A 22,582-nucleotide genomic window follows, 5' to 3' on the forward strand; every position below is an offset into this window, starting at 1 on the left:
GAGTCCACAGTGAAAGTAGTGAGCTGTTTTAGGCCTGAGGTCTGTGAAAGAGTCAGGAGCCAGCAGGGACTGTGTGCACAGTTGTGTGTCATTCACTGCACAAGGTCGTGCAAGTCATTCACTGCACAAAGGCAGCTGGCTGAGGGGTGAGGGGAGGAGTCTGCAGTCTGGCCTGTGCTCTGGGCTGTGTGGACGTCCTGGTGCTGGGGATGCCTTCCTCTGGCTCTTACACAGGCACCACATGCTGACAGACTGTATGGGGCTGGGGGCTGAATCTGCCCAAAGGACTCCTCTGTCTGTATCACAACGCTACAGGATGTGTGTGCTCATGAGCTCCTTGTGTGGGGAGGTTGGCTGCAGGAAACTGTCTAAGTTTAAGGGCAAGAAGTAACCTGCCTCCCCTTGGTGTGTTAGTGACAGGCAGCCATGGACAGCGACCTGAAGTTGCTGTGTGATGGCTCCCGAAGCTTCCAGATGTTGCACATGTTCAACAAGTCTGTGGGGAAGCTGCAGGGGCTGCTGTGCAAGGGGGAGTACACCCTGCTGAAGCACTTGCTCATATTTGAGAGTGACTTTATACAGGTGAGGTGCCCCACCCCCTCCTCCTCCCTCCCTTTCATTCTTTTCTGTCTACAGCAATTTATTGAAGACCTGCTACATGCTGAGTGCACAGAGAGTCTTCAGTGACATCTCCAGCAGGTAGAGGAGACATACAGTTGTTCTGTTTTGTTTTTTTCACTTACTTATGTACACACCCAGTTTTAACAGGCGGCTGATCCCTCCCATACTTGCATCAGAGGTATTATTGTTTAGAGGAAAACAAAAACCAAACATGAATATGGTTTACTCTTCTGGACACACTTCCCTTGTTGCATTTCCATTTCTCCCCAGTTACCACTATCTCAAATTTGGTCATTATTCTCATGCAGGTTTTGTCCTTTCCTATATATTTACTTATTTTTTAAAGTTTACTTATTTATTTTGAGAGAGAAAGAGAAGGGGACAGGCAGAGAGAGAGAGAGAGAGAGAGAGAGAGAGAGAATCCAAGCAGGCTCCACACTGTTAGTGCAGAGCCTGATGTGGGGCTCAAACTCACAACCGCAAGATCATGAGGTGAAACCAAGAGGTGGAAGCTTAACCAGCTGAGCCACCCAGATGCCTCTGTCCCCTTCTATATGCTTACTAAATGTTTTATGACTCTGGGAGGCACAGTGCAGTCTTCTCATGTTGTACATATGGATGTTCGACATGATTTCACACGGGCTGTGCCATTTGCAGCTTGCTTTTTCTCGTTCAGTGTGTCGTAGGAACTTGAGGCTCCACAGTCCTTCTTATTTTTCTGATTCTCTCCAATATCCAAAGCAAAAAGCAATTTGGTGTCCATTTCCTGTGAGCCTTACAACAACCTTCCTATGCAGGCACAACAGACATCCCCATTTTGCTCAGGAGCAAACTGAGTTCCAGAGAGTAAAGTGAGTTTCTCAGACCATCAGGTGGCTGAGGCCCAGGTTTTCTGGATTTCAGCTCAAGGAATTTCTAGTCTGTACTGGTTTCTGGATGAAGGTGTGGGTCATGGCAGTACAAACCAGATGTTGGGTGTGAGCAACTACACACCTTGTGAGTGTGAGAGAGGAGGGGAAAGGAAACACATGAGGACCAGCCAGGGAGCTGCATGATTTATCATTGATTCTCAACCTCGACAAGTCCTTGGAATTACCCGCAAAGTGTAGGAAACACTACCCAGGACCTACTCCCAAGATTCCTGTGGAATGACTCAGGCTCTCTGGGCAGCAGACGCTTCTGAGCTTCCAGTTGATTGAAATGTACAGGCAGGATTAGGGATCAGTAAACACATGCAGACACAAGACACAGGATTAATCTTGCTCAACTATTTGACGGTTTGGCGTAAGTGGTTGCATTATGCCCCTTTATCCTTAAATTCTTCATGCATCTTCTCGGAACTTGGACTTTGCTTGTGCAACCATGATGCAATTTGTTGAAATTTGATATTGATAGAATGTGTGTTACATTTTCTCATTTGTCTGAATAATAGCTGTATTTCCTAATCCAGAATCATGGATTACACTTGATTGTCACACCTCTTTAATCCTTTAGTCCAGAATGATCCCTTTGCATTTCATTGTTTTTTTGCATTAGAATTTTTGAGGTGAAAAAGCTTTTTAAAAATAAAAATTAATAAAACGTTCATTTTGCACAAACTCTACACTTGATCTTAGCCAAAAGGCCGAGAAGCAATATTTTGGGGGGAAAATTCTAAATTTGTTTACTTAGACACTTACTGAGAAGTGCTTGAGTTATGTCCAGTGTCTTATTGTTGAAATTATGGTGATGAACAACTTTGTGTGTGTGCAAATAAATGTAGAATACATTTTCAGAAGTTGAATTGCTGGGTCTTAGGCTGTGCATGTTTTTGCTATTTTACTAGTGATCACATGCACTTCTAGGTAGGAAAATAACATATGCGCCTTGAGGAAGGGGGGTTTGGCTCCTATGACAGGTCAGATTGCAGAGGGAGATGTGAATCAGTTCTGTTGATACAGGGCTTGAACTACCTGTGAGGGAACGCTATCATCCCTTTGAGTTCTTGCCACAGGCCAATAACTGCGGTGGCCACTTTATTTAGGAGCAGAGCAGAGGAGTGCAGATGCAAGAGAATGTAAGATAAGGCCCTTTTCCTGTTTCTTCCAACAACAGATCAACAAAAGAGGAGAAGTGATTGATGTGCACAACAGCGTGCAAATGGTGACAGTGGGCATTGCATACACTAGCCAAAACCTAACAATACCTGATATCATGTTGCTGGCACAGCCAGCTGTGAGCTATGCAGTCAGTGCCAGAAATGACCAAGATACCCAGGGAAAGGGCTTCAAGTCCACAAAGAGCTTGGAGCTGACCAGGTGAGTCCAGGAATTTTAGTGCCTCCCTGTAAGATGTATCCAGGAGGAACATGACCATCAGGCACATGATTCCCCATAACACAGAGCCCTCCGTGGCCAGACCAGTAGTGGTGGGGTGGATTCAGAGGAGGAGAAATCAGACACAGCTATAGGATCCACAAGGATCCACAAGTGGTTGTTGATTAGGTAGGAAGGGTTATGGGAATAAGACTGGAAGAAAAGCTGGGAACAAATAGTAGGAAGCCTTGCATGGCAGAGTCAGTGAGGGGTTAATTCCTACTGTTTTGGGAGGTGGTCAGGAGACATCAAGGATTTTTTTAAATTTTTTTTAACATTTATATATTTTTGAGAGATAGTGTGTGTGAGCAAATGGGGGAGGGGCAGAGAGAGAGGGGGACACAGAATCTGAAGCAGGTTCCAGGCTCTGAGCTGTCAGCACAGAGCCCAACATGGGGCTCTAACTCATGAACCATGAGATCATCACCTGAGCCGAAGTCTGATGTTTAACCAACTGAACCACCTTGACGCCCCAGGAGCCATCAAGCTTTAGTCAGGAGTGTGATGAGTTAAATGATGTACCCTGAATTCAGACTGCACCTGTCAGTGCTAAGGAGGTGGATATGAGGGGGCTGAGATCAAGTGGACAGGACTCATGGAATGCTTCAAGAGAGGATTAAATTCTGACTAGCCCTAGAGATCCCCTTACTCCTCCTTCCCATCTACCCCAACCTAATCCCCCACTTTGCTCCCCAACAGGTTGCTTCCTTTGAAGTTTGTGAAGATATCCATCTACAATTAAAAAAAAAAGTTCCACTTGAAGCTTGTCACTGGACGCTCTTTTTACCTACAATTGTGCATCCCCCAGATGCAAAGGAAGATCTGTTTGCATGCTGGGAAGACTTAGTGTACCTGCGGAGACCACCAGTAGAGGCTTACAGTGGGACCCTGGCCCAGCCGGCGGGTGACATCATCTCCATTCCTGTGCTGGAGGGGGAGAACAAGAAGAAACCAGCAGTAAGTATCTGCAGAGACTCTTGGGAAAGGCCAGGGTGATTTGGAAGAGCTGCTAAGTCTCCTCCAGGCTTCTCTCTGAGGCTTAGCGGGAGAAGGCATTTCATTTGGAAGGATTCAGGCCAAATAAGGCACCGTGTATAGACCTTCCTACCTTGGAAAGGTTCCAAGTGCTTCTGAATATCTGTGGTCCCTTAGATGTCACCTCCTCGAATCTCATACCCAGTGTTGTAATGCCCTCAACAGCATCCCCGCTGTCCAGTGCATTCTGGAACGATGACCATGACAGCCCAGGCAATCTGATCTGCTGTGGGATACTTTCAAATAGTAGAAAGTCTTTCCTTGATTTCTGTATACATCTGTGGCCTGGCAGCATGCCCTGTGTATATGTGTACATTTTGTTCTTAAGCATAAGACTGTAAAATGGCATAGCTCTTGACCAGCAGCCTCACTTTTAGGAATCTGTTTTGCAGAAATGCTAAGACATGTATGAGATAAAAGTGTGAGGATGGTCGCTGGTGAATGGTAGTGGTTCTTTTCTGGCAGTGGAACTATGCGCAAAAAGTGGGGTGAGTGCTGTGGGGGTGCAAGAGCAGGGATTACTGCATCCGCTGGACTTGATGACCTCAAAGTCTCTCCTAATTATAATCTTGAGTGGTTTGCTTCAGGAAGGCAAGTGACAGTCTTCCAGTCTCACTTACGCTCTTCTCTGCTTCCCTGTTTTCTCTACTCGGCACAGGCCATGGAGCTCCACAGAGAAGGGGACCAAGATCGGCTCAGCATCCAGAGCCTTCCCATGGTTGCTGATGTGTCTCCAGCCACATCTGTTGCTTACACTGGTGGGGAAGGAGTCCAGCAGCATGGTTCCCACATACACTGTGTGCTGAGGAATACACAGTCTTTTCTGATCCCAGCACCCACAGGGCCTGACTGCTTGGCAGCTCCAGGGGCACTGGTGACTCTCAGGGGCAGCAGTGTGGTTTCAGGAGGGCAGACCATCAGCAGACCTGTTACAGAGACCACTGAAGGCCTGAAAGTGGAAGCCTTCATGTCAGCCCTTCAGAGGGAAGGCGATGTGAGCAGAGTCTCCCAGCTCCAGGCGGAAGCCTCAGGGCAGAGAAAGGAAAAGGAACAAGCTCCCACCCAAAGGCCTGACCATCTCAGTAGGGTTGGGGAGGACAGTTCTTCCCTATCGTCACATAGAACTACTTGGGGAGAGAAAACAGAGGAGCAGAGCACCCTGCAGGGCCAAGGACACGGCTCCCCCCTGAATATTCCAGGCTCAGCTCCACCCTGAATGGGTCCTGGTGGGTGCCCATATATCCCTCCCTTCTTGTTTTCCATTGGCTTTACCTCATTCACTCATTTTCAGATGCCTAGGACTCAGGTGTGCAAGGTGAATCAGGGTGAGGGAAAGGATAGCCTAAGTAGCTCATGGTAAAGGAGAAGGAACTGGACCCTCCTTTTCTCACTGCAGAGAATCCCAAATGCTAAAATCACAGATAGCACAGGAAATGAGCACCACAATCAGAAAACATATTGTGAGTTTGGTGTGGACTGGCTATGCCCCTCTCTGAACTGTGAGCTCTGAGAGTGAGGGGACATGCATGGAGGTCACCTCCACTGTGCAGTGAGTAGATAGCTACTAAGGAAGAAAACTAAAATTCCCCTCCTCCTCCTTCTTCTTCTTCTTCTTCTTCTTCTTCTCCCTTTCCCTCTCCATCTCCCTCTCCCTCTCCTCCTTCCCTCGTCTTCTTCCTTCTCCTTCCTCCTCCTCCTCCACTGCTTTTCTTCTTCTTCTTCTTCTTCTTCTTCTTTTTTCTTCGTCTTCTTCTCCTCCTCCTCCTTCTTCTCCTTCTTTGTCTTCTTTCATCTTCTTCCATCTTCTTTCTTCTCCTCCTCCTCCTCCTTCTTCTCCTTCTTCTCCTTCTTTGTCTTCTTTCATCTTTGTGGGGGGCCGGGCCCCGGTGCCAGGCTGAGACCGGGTTGAGCAACATTCCCTGTTGACTTAGCCAACCCGGTGGTTCCCCCTCCCATTACCCCACTTTCAAGGGCATACGAAAGCCTTGTCAAGGCTGAGAAAGTTAATTCCTGAAGCCTGTGGTCTGCAGGTGTTGGCAGTAATGCTACCTCCCTTTTTCTACCCCGAGTCAGATAGAAACAAACATGGGAATTGTGTTTTGCTAGCAAGCTTATCAACAAGGTCTTGTTGTGACCCGTTTAGAAAATTCACCAGGAACACAGAACTAAATGTTTTGGTTGGCAGCGATTATGTGAAACCTGTTTATTCTTAGAATGGCCTGACCCATAAGAGTCTGGATATAAAAGATTGTGTACAGCAACAATAAAGCCGTCACTTGGGCCATCAGCCCAGGGGACCCTCCTGTTCCCAAACTTTCTTCTCTCTCTTTTTTCTTGCATTCCCCTACCTTCAGGACCCTGACCTCGGTGTTTGTCATGCCGGTCGTGACACATCTTCTTCCATCTTCTTTCTTCTTCTTCTTCTTCTTCTTCTTCTTCTTCTTCTTCTTCTTTCTTCCTTCTTCTTTCTTCTTTCTTCTTTCTTCTTTCTTCTTTCTTCTTTCTTCTTTCTTCTTTCTGTGTTTGTTTATTTTTCAGAGAGAGCAAATGGGTGCAAGTGGGGCAGGGACAGAGAGAGAGAATCCCAAGCAGGCTCTGCAGCATCAGTGCAGAACTCAACACGAGGCTCAAACTTATGAACCATGAGATCATGACCTGAACGAAAACCAAGAGTCGGGCACTTAACTGACTGAGCCACCCAGGTGCCCCATTTTCTGCTTGCATTAATTGGGATCCACTGTTAGGATCTCTTTTTTGTTTCTATTCAACTGTTTATTTATGATGTGTCTGTATATTCTATGGGTTATAATTATTTTATTTTTTTGCTACTCTAAGACCAATAAAAACTCCTTCACATTGTATCCTGTTTATTTTATTTATTTATTTTTTTTTTCTCTTTTTCTAGTTTTTTTTTTTCAACGTTTATTTATTTTTGGGACAGAGACAGAGCATGAACGCGGGAGGGGCAGAGAGAGAGGGAGACACAGAATCGGAAACAGGCTCCAGACTCTGAGCCATCAGCCCAGAGCCCGACGCGGGGCTCGAACTCACGGACCGAGATCGTGACCTGGCTGAAGTCGGACGCTTAGCCGACTGCGCCACCCAGGTGCCCCTATCCTGTTTATTTAACAAGCCCCACCTTTTCTTTTTAGAACTTCCTGGCACTTCCAGATATCCCAGCTCATATTTTCCTACAGCATCCTTGCAATCAACTGCTTCTCCAAGGAGTCTCACCCCTTTTTCTTTTTTTAATGCGTATTCATTTTTGAGAGAGACAGAGTACGAGCAGGGGAGGGGCAGAGAGAGAGAGGGAGACACAGAATGCAAAGCAGGCTCCAGGCTCCAAGCTGTCAGCACAGAGCCCGACGTGGGGCTCAAAATCACTGAACTGCGAGATCACAACCTGAGCTGAAGTCAGATGCTTAGCTGACTGAGTTACGTAGGCACCTCTTGCTCTGGCTCTTTACTATTGAAAAATGGTGTTTATGTATCAAGATCTTGTCACTACGTTGTACTTGTTTTGACTAGGTTTGTTCTGTTTTGTCTTTCAGGTTATCTCAGAAACTGAGGAGTAGCTGGTCTAAAACCATGTCAGGTAGGGGACCATCATCAGAGGTTGGGTCTTTATCCCTGCAACTCTTGTGCATCTCTTCCTGGTCTCGAGGGAACACACGTTAGCCATTCATGAAAGTCAGAGATATCAACTAGCATGGATATCGCATGCCATCACAAGTCACCCACACATTTCGAAGATGGGGAAACATAATTTTTCTGAAGTGGGTCAATTTATTCATTTCTTGAAGCACTGAAATGTCTCCTACATGCCTTGCCCTGTGACAATAGCTGGTATATATAAAAAAGCAAGGCAGAGTGGGGAGTGCATCCACATATAGATATTTACATGTATCTATGTATCTAGAGCTTACACAGTCTCAAAGTGTGGAGCCAGCTGGGTGAGTTTAGGAAGCTCACAGCTCAGTGTCCTTGGAGCAGCAGGGGATACATGGGGGAAAATGTGCCCAGGCAGTTGGAGTGCTGGATCTACAGAGACATGTGGGGCACAGAAGTGATTTGACCACACCTGTACTTTTAATGGTCCCTGCATACATGAGCTCAGGAAAGATGGAATCTGAGAAGCCATTAGGACTGTGGCCATGCAGGGAGAGATGGTAAAAGGCCCAAACAGCAGGCACCTGGAGCAGTTGTGGTCATGGACCCTATAAAACATATGAATGATTAGGCAAGGGAGTGAGGGCTGAACGAGGATGTGAAATGACACACAGGTTTTCCACATGATGAGTGGATGGTAGTGCTGCTCATAGAGGTGGGAAGAATCAAGGGGATGAGCAAATGCACTGTTAGTGAACTAATCTGGACAGATCTGACTTGGTCTTGGTATATCAAAGTGTTCCAGTTTAATAGGACCAGATCATTACTCTTTAGGTACAACACTGGCTTTGTGCGTGTTGTGTGTCAGTCTTTGCTCTGAACAAGATAGGGTGAGGTGTGCAGCCTAGTGAGTAAAGCCTGTAAGGGGTTCACAGTCTCTGTAGGGAGATAAGCTGTATTGAGGGTATAAAACTGAAGCATGAGTCAGAATTGGAACAATGCTTCCCCAGTACCACATGCTAAAGGGAAAGAGGAAACATGTTCAGGAGACACTCACTGGTCAAGTGTGGCTCAAGTTCAGTGAAGGAGCAGTTGCCAACGAGATGTTTAAAATGAGTGGGTCCAGATTGCCACAGGCTTCAAATACCATGTGCACAAGTTTGTATTTGATTGTGGGTTTTTTTTTTTAATTAAAAAAATTTTTTTTTCAACGTTTTTTATTTATTTTTGGGACAGAGAGAGACAGAGCATGAACGGAGGAGGGGCAGAGAGAGAGGGAGACACAGAATCGGAAACAGGCTCCAGGCTCTGAGCCATCAGCCCAGAGCCTGATGCGGGGCTCGAACTCACGGACCGCGAGATCGTGACCTGGCTGAAGTCGGACGCTCAACCGACTGAGCCGCCCAGGTGCCCCGTGGGCTTTTTTTTTTTATTTTTAATTTTTAATATTTTATTTCTTTTAAGTTTATTTATTTATTTTGAGAGAGACAGAGAAAGAAAATGCAGGAGGGGCAGAGAGAGAGAGAAAGAATCCTAAGGAGGCTCTGCACTGTCAGCACAGAACCCAATGTGGGGCTCAAACTCACGGCGAGATGATGACCTTTAGCCAAACCAAGAGTCAGTTGCTTAACTGACTGAGCCACCCAGGTACCCTGATTGTGGGCTTTTTGTTAACACAAGGAATGATAATGTTCAATGGTAGAATCCATGAGTGAATTAAGTGAGGGTCACAATAAAAATAACTTCCTTTCCTCATTGTCAGTGGGGTTACCTTCACTGTTTCTCATCCTGACTCACTTTCAGTTCTTCAGAGCCCTCCCAATAGTTGTTTCTTCAGAGCTTCAGAGCTCTTCCTAATGCACAGACAGCATAAACCAGTTCCTGATAGCAAGAGCTTCAGTGAGACAAGCTCTTTACTAAGAAACAATAATATTGGTGAGGTAGGGACAGTGTGGAGGGGAAGAGCATGGAGGCAGTCAGGCAGTCAGCAGGGTGTGGTGAGGGCTTGCCATCTGTGACCATGGAGGTGGTAACCATGTAAGTCCATCATAAGGGTCATGAGAGCAAGCTATTTCCAGATAGCTTCCTTTGTGCATTGCATAATTAAGACTTGCCTTTTCACCATAAAACACTATTGTCTTTTTAAATTTACATGTTCCACAGCATAGTAATGACCTCAAAAGATTTTGTGACATCCCCTAAGCTGGCGCCTGAGACCCCAGTTCCCTGCCTGGCACAGTCCCACTCACACTCTACTCTACTCCCACAGTCCCACTCTACTGTGAGTAGAGCTGCTCCTCGTCCTCACCACTGTCTGTCTTTGGGTCCTCAGGCTGTCCTCAAGGTCACATCCTGTCAGCCAAGGAGCACCTCCTTCTCCCTCCTCATTCTTTTTCCTCTGAAGGTCGACTGACAGAGATATTACATCTGTTGGATTAATAAAGAAAGGATACTCATGGTGGAGCAGAAAGAGTAGAGACCCATATTTCAGTAGAGTAAGAAAAGCCATCATCTAGAGTTAAGCAATTCCACATCTAGGTCAGTACCCGCAGGAAACTCACACACGTGTTCCAGAAGAAAACCATGAGAATTGTGGAGCAAAGCACAGAAAATCTCTCCCATGTTTATCAACTGGAGAATTGATGAATTGTGGTTATGTATGTGCCTTGGGATAGTACACAACACTGGCAGCTGTGCACATCAGCATGGGTGAGTCTCACTGCTGAATGACAGAAGCAGGTCAAACATAGAACCCCATTTCTAGAATGGTTTGAAAATGAGACCAAACAAGACATGGTTACATATTTGGTAGTTTCTCTTGAGGAAAGTATGCCTGTGGTGGAAAAGAGATGTCATGTTGAAAATATGCACAAAAGGTTCAACAATGTTGGAAATTTTCCTATTTCATAAATAAGGTTTTGGATATACAAGTATGAAATTTTCACATTTTAACATTTCTGAAGGCAGAATGATCCCTAAGTGACATTGTTGTCATTGTCACAGAAATAACCAATTTATTTTAGCAACTTTTCATATATTTGCAAGAGTGACATGTGTCAAAAATTAGCCTGAAGTATTAATGACTTAATGAGTATTGAATACAGATTTGTAGGGACAAGTCATTGTGTCCATTTAGTTGGCATTGGCTTTCTCTCTTGAACCACTGGCCTTGTAGTTCAAGTGAAATACGGATTTTTTATTTAATCCATACATGTATGACACATGGAGTGTCTCACATATGTGATGTATTTTGTGATAAATAATCTATGGTCTTCATATCTCCATCTGTATACAGATACAAAGATCTGTAATTTAGGACTCCTCAACAGGTGCATGGGAGGGATTGTGGCACAGACTTCTAGTTGACTACTTCATGTCCATTCTTCCTTTCCTTACTAAAGACCTTAATCTAATTGGGAAGAGTTCCCGCCCCCACCCCTCATAGCACTGATTTCTTACTGCCTGAGGACAATTAGAGAAGAAAATGGGGCTTATTAACATTGTTAGTAAGTGCCCCGCTTGTTGAAATGAACCTTTTAATATTTCATAACTTTTTAAAAATATATTTTCATGGAGCACCTACGTGGCTCAATTGGTTGGGCGTCTGACTCTCTGTCTTGTATCAGGTCATAATTTCATGGGTTTGTGAGTTTGAATCCCACATCAGGCTACACACTGTCAGTGTGGAGCCCTCTCTCTGTCCCTCCCTTGCTTGTGTGCTCTATCAGAATAAATAAATGAACTTCAAAACAAACTTAAAATATATACGTATATTGAATACACACACACACACACACATACACACATATATATATGTATGTATATGTATGCTAACTTTTCTTATTAGAGATGTTAAGATTTTACATTTTATTTGCCAGACAGTGTGGCATTGTATTGTGGTCAACTGAATTCTATGGGACTCAAGTGTTTGAACACATCCTATGGAGAATGATGGTCTTTGAGTTTGCATCTCACCTGGCTAGGTTCAGCCATAGGTCCTACTGTCACCTGTGGTTTTTGCTTTCTACATCGGTATTTCCAGTGTGATTGCTATCTGTCCCCATTCAGTGTGCATGGTTTGGAGTCTATGGAAGTCTACCACATACTTTTGTTTTCAAAGATTTGGATATGCTCTTTACTTTTAGATTCAGGCTTCTACAGTCTGGATACAAGTCTAGTTTATACACAGATTCATAGGATTGCTTATTATCTCAGCTACCTCCCTACCATTTTCGTATTCCTAGGGGTCTTTTCCTGGTCTTCTTACTAGAAACTGGAACTTTTGTTACGTTGTTCTGATGTGCACTTTCCATGACTGTGTCTGTTTCCCTCCCAGGCAATGAGAGGATGTGGAACAAAAGACCAACAGGAATGCTTGCTTTCCATACTCGTAGGATTACAGATCCCGTAGTCAGAGAGGAGTGTTCTGCTTCCATCCTATTATATATGCCCATCTGGTCACTGTGGGTACTGGTGCTACAGGATTATAGAGCTCTTTCTGTGAGCTATCAATATGAAGTTCTAGGTTTCAGGTTTCCTTTGACTACAGGCTAAGAGAAACCAGAAGAATAATTTTGTAAAAATTAAAAAGGACATTTTTTTTTGTTAGGTAGTACTTCAGTATATATTTTCCTCAAGTATTTCATTATGTATCTATAAAATCTAGGGGCGCCTGGGTGGCTCAGTCGGTTGAGCATCTGACTTCAGCTCAGGTCATGATCTTGCAGTCTGTGAATTCAAGCCCCACGTCGGGCTCTGTGAAGACAGCTCAGAGCCTGGAGCCTCCTTCGGATTCTGTGTCTTCCTCTCTCTCTGCCCCTCCCCAGCTCATGCTCTCTCTCTGTGTCAAAAATAAATAAACGTTAAAAAATTTTAAAAAATAAAATAAAATCTATAGATTTATATTTCCACTACCATAATATTGTTGCCAATAAAGTTAACAATCATGGCTTAATAATTCAGTAACTATTTAAATTTCCTTAATAATCTCATGATATTTTCAGTAGGTTCATGCTAAATAAGACTCAGACTAGATCCATGCCTTGTGTTTGGCTCATATGTCATTTAATTTTATGGCAAAAAATTGTGGTCTATGTTTGTAAATAATCTATGAAGAATTGAAAAAAAATATGTATTCAGCCATTGCCTTGTGGAGTGTTTAATGAGTGTCACAGTTTTGTGTAAGTCTAAGGTATCCTCACTGATGTTCATCTTTTTAGTTCTATCAATTACTAAGAGATTTAAATATCTGACTATAATCCTAGATATGTTGGCTTTGCCTTCCAGGTCTACCAGGTTTTTTTGTTTTTCCCATATATTTTGAAGCATATCTATTTGGTGAATAAACATTTAAGATTTGTTTTTGATACATTGGCTCTTTTATCATCTTGAAATGGCCATCTTTATTCCTGATGATATTATACATTCTGAAATCTGATTTTCCAGATATTAATAAAGAGCCACTCCACCTATTTGGATATTATTATTAGCATAGTGCTTTTCCCTCCTTTTATTTTTAATGTTTGTTTCTATATAGTGAGTTTTTTATAGTGTTTCTTTTTTTAATATTTTAATGTTTATTTATTTTTGAGAGAGAGAGAGAGAGAGAGAGAACAGGAGGGGGAGGGGCAGAGAGAGATGGAGACACAGAATCTGAAGCAGGCTTCAAGCTCCGAGCTGTTAGCACAGAGCCCAACGCCGGGCTTGAACTCACAAACTGTGAAATCATGACCTGGGCCAAAGTTGGACGCCCAACCTACTGAGCCACCCAGGTGCCCTATAGTGAGTTTCTTATACACAGAACATAGTCGAGTCATGTTTATATGTGTCTAATTTGACAAATTTTGTGTTTTTTTTTAATTTTTTTTCAACGTTTATTTATTTTTGGGACAGAGAGAGACAGAGCATGAACGGGCGAGGGGCAGAGAGAGAGGGAGACACAGAATCGGAAACAGGCTCCAGGCTCTGAGCCATCAGCCCAGAGCTCCAGGCTCTGAGCCATCAGCCCAGACATGGGGCTCAAACTCACGGACCGCGAGATCGTGACCTGGCTGAAGTTGGATGCTTAACCGACTGCGCCACCCAGGTGTCCCTAACCAGCTGTAATTTAAATAAAAACTAAAATTAAAATTTCATTACCATATTCAATGTGATCTAGGATTTTCCCTATGTTATCTACTGGGAGTTTAATAGTTTTCCACTTTCTATTTAGGTCTGTGACCCATTTTAAGCAAATTGTTTTTAAGGATGTAAAGTCTGTGTCTGGAATCTTTTTTTTTTTTTCCCTCTATTGCATGTGGATGTCTAGTTGTTACAGCACCATTTGTCAAAAAGGTTATCTTTGCTCCATTGTATTTCTTTTGTTTCTTTGTCAAAGATCAGTTGATTATATTTATGATGGCCTATTTTCTGATCTCTCTTTAGTTTCTTCCACAGATCTATTTATCTCTTCCATTCAAATACCATGCTGTTTTGATTAATACAACTTTATAGTAAGTCTTGAAGTCAGGTAGTGCTAGTCCTCCAGCTTTGTTCCTTTGACAATTTTTTACTCACGTGATTTTGTTTTTTTGTTTGTTTGTTTTAGTTATTGAGTTGTAGGACTTCTTTATATTTTCTGGATATTATCCGCTTATCAAATATATGTTGTTCAAATATCTTATACCTTTCCATAGTTTGCCTTTTCACTCTGGGAGTTTTCTTCACTGTGAAGAAAAATTCTAGTCTAATGTGTCTTTGTTGTCTATTTGTGTTTTTTTTCCTTGTCCTTTTTGGTGTCATACCCAAGAAATTTTGATAAATCCAATGTCATGAAGCTTTCATCCTGTTTATTTCTATCTTTATATTGATGGTCTTAAATTTAGGTCTTTAGCTCATTTTGAGTTAATTTTTGTGTGTGTTGTAAGAAAAGTTTCCAACCAATTTCTTATATTTTTCATTCTATCCAGTTTTAACAATGCTGTTTATTGAAGAGACCATTTTCCCATTGAGTAGCCTTGATATGCTTGCTGAAGATCATATGATCATATACATCAGGGTTCATTTCTGGGCTCTTTTTTTTAATCCTGTAGGTCTGTGTGCCTTTATGCAACTTGTTTGTTTGCAAACTGTTTGTTTGTTTGTTTGTTTTTGCTGTAGCTTTGAATGTTGTGAAATAAGGAAAGGAGCTTCCTCTTAGTTCTTATTTGACTCATTTTTATCACTTGTTTGCCTCTGAAATATTGGGGATAGCAGTTTGCCCTGTGTCCTCCCATCTCTTACAGATATAAGAAAAACTTTTTTGCTTCTGTTTTTGTTTGTTTTGGGGAGGTTTTTTCCTTTTGTCTGTTCAGCTATTTACTTGTTATTAGAATGCAATGACAACTTCTAAATTCCTTACATGCATAACCAGAAACTAGAAATCCGTGGGTTATTTTAAAATTAGGATGGATTCAAGATACTTTCCAAAACTATCAGAACAAGGTAAAGTAAACTTGAAAATATCCAAAGATGAATAAAAATATTTAATAAAATTTTCCACTTTTCATGATATGATTTATAGCAAACCATAAATAGAAGTGGATTTTCAAATTTAATACAGTAAGGTGACCCCCAAAGCCTTCAGGAAACTCTATGCTTGATTGTAAATCTTTGAAAGTTTTTTTTTTTATACTAGCTATTATCTCTATTTCTCTTCTGTATTGTATTTAGGCTTTCATTTAGTACTGCATTCTCTTTAGCATTTGTTATTGTGACTTATATTAAGAAATGTATATTTGAGGGCACCTGGGTGGCTTAGTCATTTAAATGGCTGACTCTTGATTTTGGCTGAAGTCATGATCTCATGGTTCCTGAGTTCAAGTCTCGCATCGGGTTCTGCACTGTGCAGAGCCTGCTTGTGATTCTCTCTCTGTCTCTCTCTGCCCCATCCATGCATTCTCTCAAAATAAATAAATCAACTTAAAAAATAATGAAATGAATATTTGATTTTATCTTAGTTCCTGGAACAGAACTTCTAAAAACCTTGAAATTTCCCAAGTGATAACAGTGATAAAGATGATAGAGCATTTTTTTGTTTTTCATAACAAATCCCTCTGAAGTACAGTTGAATTTATGTTAATGAAGTGATATTTGGAAAGCTCCTAGTTAATCACAGGATAGGGGCTGGTTGCTAGAAGAACCAAAAATTGCCTAAAGGGTTGAAACTTTGAGTCCTACGCTGACCTCCCTGGAGAAGAGAAGGGATGGAGGCTGGAATAATTATGGCCAGTGGCTTAATGAACCATGCCTAGGTATTGAAGCCATCATAAAAATACCTGAAGTGTGAGATTTAGAGAACTTTTAGGCTAGTGAACAAGAACATAGCCATGTGTTGGGAGAGTGACACACCCCAAACTCCATGGGGATAGAAGCTATTGTGCTTGGGACCCATTCAGACCTGGTCCTATATATCTCTTCAGCTGGCAGTTGATTTGTATCTTTCAAAATATACTTGTAATAAGACAGTAGTAGTAAATTCCTGAGTTCTGTGAGCCTTTCTGGTAAATTATCAAACCTGATGTTTAAATTGTAGTTACTCCCAATTTGTAGCCAAATCAGACAGAAATTAGAAATCTGAGATGGACTAGTTATGATTGGCCTCTGAGATAAGGTGGGGTAGTCTGTGAAGCTGAGCCTTTAACCCTTGTGATCTGAAGCTAACTCCAATTAGTGTCAGAAGTGAATTGTTAATCTATTCAGTGACTACAACTTTACTTGTCTTGTATATGTAATGACTCTCATCCTTCTACTTTGACATAAATTCCAAATTTATATATTTCCCTGCATAAATCAAATTCAGATTTGCTGCACCCTAGGCACCCAAAACTCAGCATCCACAGAATAGATCTAGGTTTCTGTAATTTTCTTAACTGAATTTGTTATCCATTTGTCCATTCATCCACTCACAATATAATTATTGATCTGATACTGCAAGTCAGAAAATGGGCTTAGTATTTGAGATGCAACATAAGGAACACAAACATGGTCCCTGATATTATAATATGGTTCAATTAGCTGAATAAAAGCATAATACAAATAATAATAAGTGTTATAAGCATTGTAAAACAAAATGCAATGGTTCCATATACAGGGTGGTCTACATAGCTGAGAAACTGGTAATGTGTTCATATAAAAATGATTAAACAAATTACAAGAATGCCCAGATTTTGAATTGGGGAAGGTGGAAGGATGCAGTAAGAATATTCCAGGAAGTGAAAATATTAGTTGTGCTAACCATAACTTAAAAAATAGTCTGAAAATATGAAAAAATTTAAAAAGTTCAAAAAAGTTGTAATATTGACATTAAGGGAAAGGAGAGAAAATGCAAACAGGAAATGGGAAAAAAGGGGGGTTAGGAAAAGTATCACGCGGATTAGTAAAATTTGGTTCTTTATTCTAAAGGCAAAAACAGGTGGGGTGCCTGGGTGGCTCAATTGGTTAAACTTCTGACTTCAGCTCAGGTCATGATCTCATGGTTCGTGGATCTGAGCCCCGCATCAGGCTATGTGCTGACAGCTTAGAGCCTGGAGCCTATCTTTGGATTCTGTGTCTCCCCCTCTCTCTCTGCCCCTGCCATGCTTGCACTGTCTCTCTCTCTTTCTCTAAAATAAATAAAACATTAAAAAAATTTAAAGGCAAAAACAGGCTATTTGAGAATATTAAGTATCAAATGTCCAATGCAAGGAAAAAGATGTCTTCTGGAATTTATTTGAATATGGTGATGCCTGCCTGAATGATGATGTCTGCTGATTGGATTATTCATATATGAAGTTTCTGTTTTAATAAGCAATTTGTTGCTCGTTTGTAAACCAAACATTTTTTTAATTGGTATTTTCTCTCAAAAGTATCATCCCAATTGTTTTTATGTCCAAATTATATCTTTAAATACTATATAAAAGTATGCAACTTTATTTATCATGTATCTCTTTTTCATCCTTGAGTAACTTCTATGCCTCTGATGGCATGGATTAGATGTATTTCTTCGGTGAATCTAAATATGTATCAATCAATAAGTGTTTGTAATGTTTTTTCTTTTTAAATACTGTATATTAGGTAAATCCATATTTTATAGTTTTCTGACAGTTTTTAATTTATTAACTATGTAAAATAGTTACCACAATTCAGTTTGATAATCAATAATCAGTTTGATGTCAAAAATAAAACAATCTATCTCATATGGTTTTTGTAAAGTTAAAAAGATTCAATTTTTAGAAAAATACTAATACATAGTATTAAATGTAGATGGTGATGGGGTGGCTGGGTGGCTCAGTTGGTTAAGCATCTGACTTTTGATTTCAACTCAGGTGATGATCTCATAGCTTGTGCGATCCAGCCTCACGTCAGGCTCTGCACTGACAGCGAGGAGCTTGCTTGGAATTCTCTGTCTTCCTCTCTCCCTGCTCCTCCCTTGCTCATTCTTTCTCTCTCAAAATAAATAAATAAAAATTTTAAAGTGTAGATGGTGATGGTCATAATGTGGATGAGGATGGTGGTGATGATGATAACAAAAATGAATGTACACCTCATTATTTAATGATTATAAATGACATTATACTGCGATAAACAGATTGATTCTAGGCAAAAGCATTTGTGATGAGTATGTGGTTTTGTTTTCATTTTTGTTTTTAAGGCTTAAACCATTTCTTTTTTTTTAATATATGAAATTTATTGTCAAATTGGTTTCCATACAACACCCAGTGCTCATCCCAACAGGTGCCCTCCTCATATACTCATCACCCACCCTCTCCTCCCTCCCACCCCCCATCAGCCCTCAGTTTGTTCTCAGTTTTTAAGAGTCTCTTATGCTTTGGCTCTCTCCCACTCTAACCTATTTTTTTTCCTTCCCCTCCCCCATGGCTTCCTGTTAAGTTTCTCAGGATCCACATAAGAGCAAAAACATATGACATCTGTCTTTCTCTGTATGGCTTATTTAACTTAGCATAACACTGTCCAGTTCCATCCACGTTGCTACAAAGGGCCATATTTCATTCTTTCTCATTGCCACGTAGTACTCCATTGTGTATATAAACCACAATTTCTTAATCCATTCATCAGTTGATGGACATTTAGGCTCTTTCCATAATTTGGCTATTGTTGAGAGTGCTGCTATAAACATTGGGGTACAAGTGTCCCTATGCATCAGTACTCTTGTATCCCTTGGGTAAGAACCTCCACACTGTTTTCCAGAGCGGCTGCACCAGTTTGCATTCCCACCAACAGTGCAAGAGGGTTCCTGTTTCTCCACATTCTCTCCAGCATCTATAGTCTCCTGATTTGTTCATTTTGGCCATTCTGACTGGCGTGAGGTGATATCTGAGTGTGGTTTTGATTAGGCTTAAACTATTTCTTACAAAAGTTGTTTTCACAAGTTCTTTTCTAATTTGGGAAACTTTTATTTTAATTAGAATTGTCATAAATTATTCTCTAGAGACTATTGTTTCAGTAGAAACCTTGCCCTTAGGGAACCAGCAGTAATGAACTCAGGCTTCCCTCCTGTTTCTGAGTTCCAATAATCTGCAGATGTGATCAGTGGCACTCCATAGTTTTGAATCATTCATTCTTACACAGAGTCCTTATAAAGTCTTCTATAGTCATGGCTATATACTCCCCTCCATTGTTTCTTTACATTCTGAGACTTTCAGCCTGAATGATATCCAAATCAAGAAGTTATAAAGGAGTAATATTCTGAAACCATGCACTTGTACATTCATAAAAATTCTGAGGTACACCTTCAGCAGGTAAGTAAAGAATTGACAATGTTCTACTCTTTCAATTCATGGTCTTTATTTGGAATTTTTTTTCTCTCTTTTATTTTCCCCATCACTGATTTTCTTCTTTTTCCTCCAATTTTCACTCATTGACAACCTAATGCAAAATTTTGGAATTAACTGAAAGGATTGTTATTTTCCCAAGTTGAGAGTTTAGTGTTTGCCTTACATTGCTAGTGCCTCAAGGCATCCGTAGCAGAACACAGGAAAGTCTCTTTCAAATAATACACATTCCTCCACAATTATTTTTTTTCCTTTTCCTCCAAATTCATCAATATTTATTTTCTATGATTTTAGGAAGCTAGACTGAGCCCTTCATACTGTGTCACTGAATTAATGAATTTAGTCTCTATTAACTAAAATACTCAATTTGTGTTATTGTATTCAGAATAATCAATATAAACAATCATGATGAAAACTCCCAACTTTGATCCAAATTTGTTTTACTCTTTTATAAAGTGAATGATATGCCTATAAGTGAGAAATTTATCTGTGTTCTCACTTGTTTCCCTATTGTTAAGTAAATATAAAAGAGTAAGTCAGTGAAAATATAAATAAGTATTTTGGTCAAAAAATGAGCAAAACCTAAATTAAAACACACAAGGTCTTATTTCTAACATTGATCCTTCTATGATATAAATTTTAGCTAACCATTACAGCATTCACCCATCACATCTACTGAAAAGTAACAATGGAAATTCCCACTTATCTAAAATTAGCCATTCCAACACCTACCAATATCAAATTTGTGTTTCTTATAACCTGAAATTTGAAATCGCTCTCTAATCCAAAACTTTCTTTAAAAAAACTCCTCTCCAAGAATGTTCCTGTTTCTTTTTTTTCACTTTCTATTCTTCATTTATAATACGAACTGTACTTACACTTTTGCTTCTTCTCTTGGTAAAATTCAGAAGTTCAGTTTCTCTACCCTTCTCCCCAAATGTTTGCTCTGTTTGAATTAATTCCAAGATAAATATAATCGGCATTGATAAAGTCATATGTTTGATTCTTTTTCTTATTTTAAAAAGACCTGTGAGCATCTTATGCACTATGAGAAGTGATTTTAAAGTTTATTTATTTACTTTTAGAGTGAGAGAGTGAGCAAGTGAGCATGCATGGGAGAAGGAAAGAGAGAGAGAGGGACAAGGAGAGAGTCCCAGGCAGTCTCCAAGCTGTCAACACAGAGTCCAATGCAGGACTTGAACCCACAAACCATGAAATCATGACCTGAGCCAAGACCAAGATTTGGACACTTAACAAACAGGCCCTCAACTCCCCTGAGATATGATTCTATATGATGATTATATGAGGCTGACTTTACATTAATGATCAATTTAAAGGTAATAGAGGTTGGTACCTATAACTAAAGAGTCATGAACCTATTATCGATCATGTCTAGTTGGGGTTTTTTAGCTTTTTTTTCTCACTGATAATAAAATATCTTTTCAAAGTTATTTTTGTATATGCATATTAATATAGAATTAGACTTGATTGCAAGTCTGTCCGCCAGCATTCTTTTACATCTGAATGGATTAAAATCACTGTGATGTGTCTATCCCAAAGGGCACTACTCATATGTTCACATGCAGCTAACTTCACTGTTAGAGTCCATACACTGAGCACAGACTCACAGGTCTTTCAAAAGAACAATTGTGCCAATCTTAATGTAGAAGTGTATTCCACAGTTCATCTCAGGACTTATTTTATTTTGTTTTTATTATCATCTTTCCACAAAGAAAAAGATAATTTCTATAGTAAGGGCACTTCCAAAGTTAAGTTGCAAAGACCAACCATGAACTTATATTTTGTTTATTATGTCAGGTGGAAGTGTCAACATTATGGATCACAGAAACAAGACCAGAGTCATGGAGTTTATTCTTCTGGGGTTTCAGAATGAAAAGGAAGTAGAAATTCTTCTTTTTTCTGCATTCTTGCTCATGTACATGACGTCTCTGATTGGCAACACCATGATCATCCTTTTGGTGTGTGGTGACTACCGTCTGCATTCACCCATGTATTTCTTTGTAGCCAATCTTTCCTTCCTTGAAGTTGCCATCACCTCCACAGTGGTGCCTAAGATGCTGGCAAACATATTTTCCCTCACCAAGGCAATATCCTTCATAGGATGTCTCACACAGTCTTTCTTCTACTTCTTCTTGGGATCCACGGAATCCTTCATCCTGGTCGTCATGTCATTTGATCGATACATTGCCATCTGCAACCCATTGAGGTATGCCATCATCATGAACAAACAGACATGCATATTGTTGCTTCTGGGATCCTATTTAGGTGCATTTTTGTCAATTTTAGCACCATCAATCTTAACTGCTCCTCTGCCCTTTTGTGGACCAAATATTATCAATCACTTCTTTTGTGACAGTGGCCCTGTGCTAAAGCTGGTCTGTGCAGATATCGCTCTGGCTGAGCTGGCTGACTTTGTCTCCTCTGCTATGTTGCTCTTGGGCTCCTTGCTCTTCACAGGAGTGTCTTACATGTACATTATTATTACTATCCTTAGAATTCCTTCTGTCCAGGGACGGCAGAAAGCTTTCTCCACTTGTGTTTCACACATCACCGTTGTGACACTTTATTATGGAAGCTCCATCTTTATTTACGTCCGCCCAAAAAAGGGTGATGTGATGGATCTTAACAAATTTGCCACAGTCCTGAACACCATTGTAACACCGATGTTGAACCCTTTCATCTATAGTCTTCGAAATGAGAAAGTCAAAGAATCCCTGAGAGATGCTTTCAATAAATATGTAGGCATGTTAACAAATTCAAGATCTTTAAAACCACAAAAATAATATCTACAACAAAGATATCTTCATGTCTGGCAATAAAATGATTTTGTAATATAACTGAAAGTTAATATGCTTGCATAAGGAAAACATTTAGGAGAACATATATCACTTCCTGATTTTTGTCCAGGTTTACTTAACAGTAAGTCACATAGATCTAAAATTATGTACATGCATTCATAATACATACAAACATACTGATAGATAGATAGACTTAACAGTAAGTCACATAGATCTAAAATTATGTACATGCATTCATAATACATACAAACATACTGATAGATAGATATAAATACATCATTTTTATTCCCATTTCATTCCCATTTTTTCTGTGCCTCCAGTGTTTTAAAAATCAAAATTTTGTACAGTCTAGGGA

The 22,582-nt window shown here is 40.6% G+C and overlaps 1 protein-coding gene and 2 pseudogenes across 1 annotated transcript; 2 read left to right on the forward strand and 1 right to left on the reverse strand.

Moving 5' to 3' along the window:
- The first annotated feature begins 420 nt into the window (after positions 1–420).
- LOC122479014 lies at positions 421–4,209 on the forward strand (annotated as a pseudogene).
- On the reverse strand, positions 2,163–2,257 carry LOC122496916 (annotated as a pseudogene).
- Positions 4,210–21,243: 17,034 nt separating the features above from the next.
- LOC122479019 (olfactory receptor 6M1-like) lies at positions 21,244–22,212 on the forward strand. Its single transcript, XM_043572922.1, has one exon. The coding sequence runs from the start codon at positions 21,244–21,246 to the stop codon at positions 22,210–22,212; it is 969 nt and encodes a 322-aa protein (XP_043428857.1).
- Positions 22,213–22,582: the final 370 nt, after the last annotated feature.

The sequence above is a fragment of the Prionailurus bengalensis genome, chromosome A1, assembly GCF_016509475.1.
Source record: "Prionailurus bengalensis isolate Pbe53 chromosome A1, Fcat_Pben_1.1_paternal_pri, whole genome shotgun sequence".
Taxonomy (NCBI): domain Eukaryota; kingdom Metazoa; phylum Chordata; class Mammalia; order Carnivora; family Felidae; genus Prionailurus; species Prionailurus bengalensis.